This window comes from Lepidochelys kempii, chromosome 6, assembly GCF_965140285.1.
Source record: "Lepidochelys kempii isolate rLepKem1 chromosome 6, rLepKem1.hap1, whole genome shotgun sequence".
Taxonomy (NCBI): domain Eukaryota; kingdom Metazoa; phylum Chordata; order Testudines; family Cheloniidae; genus Lepidochelys; species Lepidochelys kempii.
The window spans coordinates 9629436-9636504 of NC_136385.1; the positions used below are offsets into that span (position 1 = coordinate 9629436).

Genomic DNA, 7069 nt, shown 5'->3' on the forward strand with positions numbered 1-7069 from the left:
TTTGGAGGGTGACCGTCTCTGTGCTGCTGGGCCTGGGGGCTCCACAAGCCACTTCCCCAGAAATGTAATGCCCCCGATGCAGCATGACGACTTCAGTAACTCCTGCCAACCCCAACCCCCAGCTCCCGAAGCAGCTCCTCACCCAGCAAAACGAGAGTCTCTTCCTTATTCTCCTCCTTAACCTCCCTGCAGATCTCGCCCTGTCCTGGATCCAGCTCTGCCTCAGAGGAACACACAGTCTCCTCCTTCCATGTCACTAGCTCCTGGAACAACAAGGGCTGCAGATCAGCATGTTACAGTTCAGTTTAGCCATCCCACAACCAGGCTCAATCAGGCTTCGTTAGTCAGAGCCCCAAAAGCATAGCACAGAAAGGCAAAGGTTAATACATCGCCAATCTGATCTGGAACACCGTTTTTGCAGTGATCCAGATTGTCCTGAAATTATTGGCTTACCTCTGATCATATTTATCCCTGAGTTGTTTACAACAAAGGGAAAGTTCTACACATCCCATGATAGTAACGAAGGTTGACATACCAGGTTTCTTATCTCATTTTGAACATAGTTCTCTTAGAGACTCGTGCCTTGGTACTGAACGGATGTTGATTAAGCATCAACAAAACTATCCATCTTATCCTGTCTCTTTGGTATGTCTCTGTACCTGACACTGAAATTGCAACACTTCATATGTGCCCTCAGTTAACCAATCTTAGCAATCAGGGATGCTGAAAAGCACCCTGGGAAGAGCTTAAGATGAATACAATTCATAGTCACATAAAGCATTAACATATGCTATTGATATAGATTGGCATTATATGATATTGGTTAACACAGAGACCTCATCGGGGGAGGGATAGCTCAGTGGTTTGGGGGGAGGGATAGCTCAGTGCTTTGGGCATTGGCCTGCTAAACCCAGAGTTGTGAGTTCAATCCTTGAGGTGGCCATTTAGTGATCTGGAGCAAAAACTGGGGATTGGTCTACTTTGAGCAGGGGGTTGGACTAGATGGCCTCCTGAGGTCCCTTCCAACCCTAACCTTCTATGATTTTCTCTTATCTAGCTCCATTGAGGAGTTGCCAGACACAGAGGTGTCTTGTAACAGCCAGACTCAGATACCCGGAGGCTTCTGGGTTTTGCAAGCCTCAGATATCTTCATTCTGACAGGTTCTGCTAAGCTTCTAAACCTCCAAAGAACAGAGGCACAGAGATTGCAACCGTTTAGCTCCCATGAGGTTTCCACAGCAAAGCGGAAATGGGAGTACAAGTATAAAGAATTTGGAGAGTACAGTTCATGGATGTACAACATATACTATTCCTTCTTTGCTGTGCATGGCCACCTTAGACAATCGTACTATAGGAGTAAAGCAATTCACATTTTGTTAATCTGTCTGCCAGCTGATTTCACACTCCTCAGCAGAAGTCTGTTCCTTTGATGGAAATTGCCACTAAAGAATTAGTACAGCAGTTTTGCAAGCAGCGGTCTCTCCCTTCACCTATGGCCTACACTCTACTTCAGTTTGGTCACCAAGCGCTGCAGCCCTAGCCAGACCCACTCCTTCCCCGCCAGCCTGCAAACCGTCCGATGGGAACTCCTGCCCCGGAGACAGAGAGGAGAAAGGCCTCTCATGCCGTTCCCCACCCGCATGAGCCACCCCATCCCCCCCATCTTGGGGGTGAATCAGAGCCAGTGCCCCTTAGAGGGGAAAGGCCCCATGGCCCGTTCTCCACTTCCAGCGCCAGCCAGTCTCCTGCCCCGCGGCCAGATCAGAGCCAGCACCTCCCCGCAAGGTGAAAGGTCCCCATCCCATTCCCCGACCCCCTTCAACCAACCAGTCCCCCCCGCCTCATGGGTGGATGGGAGCTGGTGCCCCCTAGATGGGAAAGGCCCCGTGTCCCACTCCCGAATTATTTCACATCCTTACCTCCTGCTGCGGCCATATTCCGGGCTCTTGCTTGGCTAACTGGAAACCCTCCGCCAGGGCCACAGCCTGCTCCCCGGTCTGGGGGTGACACCCCCCCACCCAGCTCTGGATCTCCTGGGGCAGGATACTCAGGAACTGCTCCAGCACCAGCAGCTCCAGCATCTGCTCCTTGGAGCACTGCTCCGGCCTCAGCCACGCCCGGGAGAGGAGGCAGAGGTGGCCATACGCCTCCCGGGGCCCCTCAGCCTCCTGGTAGCGGAAACCCCTGAAGCGCAGACGATGCATCTCCATGTCGATGGGTCCGTGGGCATCCGGCTCCTCCACTTCTTCTTTGGGAACCAGGCCACATCCCGGTGGGGGCTGGAACTGGAGCCTGAGAGCAGCTGGGGGAGCCACCTGGGCAGCCATGGCCCGTCTCTGAGCCAGGGCACAGCCGTATCTCCCTGGGGAGCACCTGGCATCAGCAATGGACCCCCTGCAGCACCATCTGTACACGGGTGGGGGGGCACGTCCAAGGGGGGGTGAGATTAGCCCAGGGGATGATCACCTTTATGAAGAGGGGAGAGAAATTAGAGCCACAGAAGGAACGAGACACACAGGAACCACCCCTCCCAGCCCCAGTGTTGTGGGGAAAGACACGGACCCAGCGCAGGTGACCTCAAGGTTGGTGGCTCTTGATCTCCCATCACCTACATATTTCTACACACCTGGGTCTCCTCCTGGCCATGTGAAGTGAAAATCAATCCAAAAAGGATCAGGACTTGTAGCCTCATCTACAGATAGATAGGTAGATATATTCTAGATAAATAGATAGATTCATTACTTAAGAATCCCCAGTTATCACTTTGAGGGTTGACAGGTTCTTGCCCCAAGATCAGGCCCAGTATTATTTAAATTATTATATAGCTGTGAACCCCACTGTACACAGCTGCAACACTCACGCTATAGGAACGCTTCTATATTTACAAATATCAGTTTATTAATACATTTAGCACAGTCACAAACACCCCAACTCAGTAAGGTAGGTAGAGATATTACAGAATGTACCTCTGCACATCCACATACTCACATCATCCCTTGCAGAACAACTGGAAATGTTAGTAATGAGGAAGATGATGGCTATCAACGTCCCCATCATCTCCAGTGGCCAACCCAAGGACTACATCTCCTTCTCCTACTGCCCCGAGGCTGGGATGAAACTTTTATAATATGATACGCTGACGACACTATGTTTGATGCATATTTAGAGGGGTATTTCCCTTTTTCCTTATTTGTATATCCTTACCTTTCTAATTTTGGACTGTCTTTCTTCTATAGGTTAGTATATCAATAATCTCAACTTATTATAATATACGTCAATTCATTGCCACGGCCTTTTAGTGGTTAGGTATCTGCGGATGTAGCTCATGTACCTTTATGTACATCAATTCGTTGCCATGACACTTCTGTGGTCGGATCATGTACCTGTGGTCAGAACTTCCCCTTAAACTCTATTTTCAGCTCCTCAAATACTTGCGGTTTTCCACTGGGCCGTTTATCTGTGCAAAGTTTAGCTCTTCAAAGTTCATAGACCTCAAGCCTTATGCTAACTTGCTGAAGCTCATGTCTTCCAGGATTCAGGCCTGTAGGTTCCTTGCGTTCCTGCTACATACATAGGTGCTGGAGCCCCCACGGAAAAAAATTAGCCAGCTACCCCCCTCCCCCCAGTGCCTCCCGCCCACTGGCGGCCCTGCTGATCAACTCCTCCCCCTCCCTCCCTGCGCTTCCCGCCCACTGCGATCAGCTGTTCCGTGGTGTGCAGGAGGGGGGAGGAGTGGGGACGGGGCACACTTGGGGAGGGGGTGGAACTGGATGGGAAGAGGTGGGGTGGGGGCGGAGTGGGGGCAGGAAGAGGAGGAGTGGGATGGAGTGTTGGGGGAAGGGGCGGAGTGGGGGCCAGGGCGGCAGGTCCAACAGGCTAGGGAAGGCTGTGCCCCACCCATGCTCCTCCCCGAAGCTACCCCCTCCTTGCCCTTCCCCCTTGGCCCCAGCCCAGACAGGTTGCTCCTCTTCAGTACTGCTGAGGCTGGAGCTAGGGCGGCTGGGACTTGGGGCCACCTGGCACTGGGGCCGGGCCACCTGATGCTGTGGGGGGGAGGGCTGGGGATACGGGAGGGGCTGGCAGTCACAGGGGGGCTCAGGGCTCCTGCAGGGGAAGGGGGTGGGGCCGTGGGGGAGGCAGCTGGGGGCTAGCATCCACCAGCCAGCACCTGCCACCCATGAGTGGGGGTGGGCCCTGGGGCAGAGCGGGGGAGTCAAGTACCTCCAGGGAAAGGAGGAAGCAGGCCGCAGTGGCTGAACATAATGCCAAGCAGTGAATCTATAAAGGCAAGCTGGCCCACTGGGCTACAGACTCCTTACCCGTGTCTTGTTCCTAGATCAGCAGTTCTCAAATTTTTGTACTGGTGATCCCTTTCACACAGCAAGCCTCTGATTGTGACCCCCTCATTTATAAATTTAAAACACTTTTTTATATTTAAACGCTATTATAAATCATGGCGGTGAAGTGGAGTTTGGGGTGGAGGCTGACAGCTCGCAACCCCCATGTAATAACCTTGTGACCCCCTGAGGGGTCAGGGACCCCAGTTTGAGAACCCCTGTCCTAGATCCTGATACACAGATCTAATTACAAGCCCCCCATGCCTTCCCAGAGTTCAGGACAGAAACCAGGAGTCCTGGCTCCCAGCCCTTGCCCCAGACCCCACTCCCCTCGCAGCGCTGGGGATAGAACCCAGGAGTCCTGGCTCCCAGCCCTTGCCCCAGACCCCACTCCTCTCCCAGCGCTGGGGATAGAACCCAGGAGTCCTGGCTCCCAGCCTCCCCTGCTCTAACCCTCCAGCCCCGACTCCCCTCCCAGCGCTGGGGATAGAACCCAGGAGTCCTGGCTCCCAGCCCCCCCGGCTCTAACCCTCCAGCCCCGACTCCCCTCCCAGCGCTGGGGATAGAACCCAGGAGTCCTGGCTCCCAGCCCCCCCTGCTCTAACCCTCCAGCCCCCACTCCCCTCCCAGTGCTAGAGGATAGAACCCAGGAGTCCTGGCTCCCAGCCCCCCCTGCTCTAACCCTCCAGCCCCGACTCCCCTCCCAGCGCTGGGGATAGATCCCAGGAGTCCTGGCTCCCAGCCCCCCCCTGCTCTAACCCTCCAGCCCCGACTCCCCTCCCAGCGCTGGGGATAGAACCCAGGAGTCCTGGCTCCCAGCCCCCCCTGCTCTAACCCTCCAGCCCCGACTCCCCTCCCAGCGCTGGGGATAGAACCCAGGAGTCCTGGCTCCCAGCCCCCCCTGCTCTAACCCCTAGACCCCTGGGGACCCAACTCAGCGTGTCTAATATCTGTGCGCTGCCCTGGAGCTGGCTGGGTTCAGCTCACAGACCCACCCCCGGTGCTTTCCCTGCAGCTGGCTGGGAGCGGGGAGGGTGTTTCTCCGTCCCAGCCACGGTTTGGCTCCGATCCCCTCGCCCCTGGCGCCGCTTCCTCCAAGCGGCGAGTTCCTGCCTCTGCTGCCCTTTCTCTCCCTCCCTGGAGCTGCCTCTCCCCGCGTCTCCCCCGCGCCCCCACTCACCGCCCGGCCGGGGGGCCGCAAACGGAGGCTCGCCCCTGTGCACCGGGAGTGACTCCGAATCCAGGCAAGGAGCAGGGGGCTGGACAGGAAGGAACTAAGGTCCCTGCACTATTTACCACCGCCCCTTACAGCATCGCTCTGGGAAGTGGCCTGGCTCAGAGCTCATTGGTTTTAACCCTTTTAATTCTCCAACGCCCCAGGGGGACTCCAATCAGGGAAAGAACCAGGGAAATCCTGAGCCTCCTCCCTGCTCCATTATCAAGCCAGACCTCCCTGTCTCACTGGATCAGGCCAAAGCTAGGCCCCCTAGCCAGTATCCTGCCCCCAGCTCTGCCCAAAGCCAGCGGCAGCAGGGGACGGTGCGAGAAACACAGTCGCCAACTTGCAGGCGGTAAATAAGCACCCCGACTTTCACAAGAAGCCAAAAATCAAGCTAATCCCACTTCAAAACAAACCGATCCCTAAGAACCCCAACACTCTATGTGGCTAGATCCCCCGGGCCTGCAGTCTGGGACGGTGGTGGGCCCGCTGTGCACCCCTGATTCTCCCCCACTTGCCCCTGCCGGGAGCCAAACAACAAAAAAGAAGCAACCAGCTACAACAAGGCAAAAACTCGCCAACAAGCAACTCACAAGCCCATTAAGCCCCAAACAAGCCCAATTTCTGTGTGTGTCCCCCCCCCCCCCCCCCCCGGGTTTGGCATGTCTGGTGAGAAACTCCTCGTGGACACTTTGGGAAGAGTTCCCCACCCCGGGGCAAATTCTTTCATAGATCTGTAGATCTGAACTGAAGTCACCAGTGATCATCTAGGCCGACCTCCTGAAGAGTTCGGGCAAAAGAATTTCACCCAGGCACCCCTGTACTGAGCTCAATCGCTTCTGTTTTGGCCAAAGTATCTTCCAGACCAGCCTCCTGTCTGGTCTGGATGCCATCAAAGGACTGCGAATACACCACACCCCTGGGGAGTGTGTTCCAATGGGTTAATCATCCACATGGGTAAAAACTGGCACCCAGGGGCGCCGGAATGGGGCGGGGGTGGGAGGGGGCGGATCAAGGGGTCATGGCCCTCCTACTTTTCACCACAGGCCTGGCTCCCTGCCCCTTTTCTCCCCGTGTCCCCTGCCAGGCCAGAAACTGGAGCCCAGCCTGGGTAAGAGTGGTCTGGGAAGCCCAGGCAGCTGTGGGGAGCCCAGGCCCCTCCACGTGCCTGGGTGGGGGGGCCTGAGAGCAGCCCCCGGCCCTGCCCCCCAGACCCCATTCCCAGGGCAGATGGAAGATCTGCGGCTCCCCACAGCTCTTACCATGGCCCAGCGATGGCTCTTTGGCCCCCAAGGCCCCATCCCCAGCCAGGCTAGAAGCCAGAGCCAAGTCGGAGTAAGAGCCATGTGGTCAGCTATGGGGAGCCGCAGACCCTCCATCTGCCCTGGGTGGGGGGACCCGGGGGGGTGGAGACACAGTCCGGGGGCTGCTCTCAGGCCCCCCCAACCCTGGGTAGGTGGAGGGACCCAGGCTCCCAGACCCAACTACAGCTCCCAGCTTGGTCAGGGGTGGG

At 56.3% G+C, this 7069-nt stretch overlaps 1 protein-coding gene across 1 annotated transcript in view; it reads right to left on the reverse strand.

Annotated features, from left to right (window-relative positions):
• Positions 1 to 4786, reverse strand: part of LOC140912947 (uncharacterized) — a 43135-nt gene extending 38349 nt beyond the window's left edge. Inside the window, 4 exon segments of the mRNA XM_078853160.1 lie at positions 143 to 263; positions 1920 to 2466; positions 2627 to 3563; positions 4320 to 4786. Of these exon segments, the coding sequence (XP_078709286.1) occupies positions 143 to 263; positions 1920 to 2327 (529 nt within the window). The 5' untranslated portion in view covers positions 2328 to 2466; positions 2627 to 3563; positions 4320 to 4786.
• Between the last annotated feature and the right edge of the window lie 2283 nt (positions 4787 to 7069).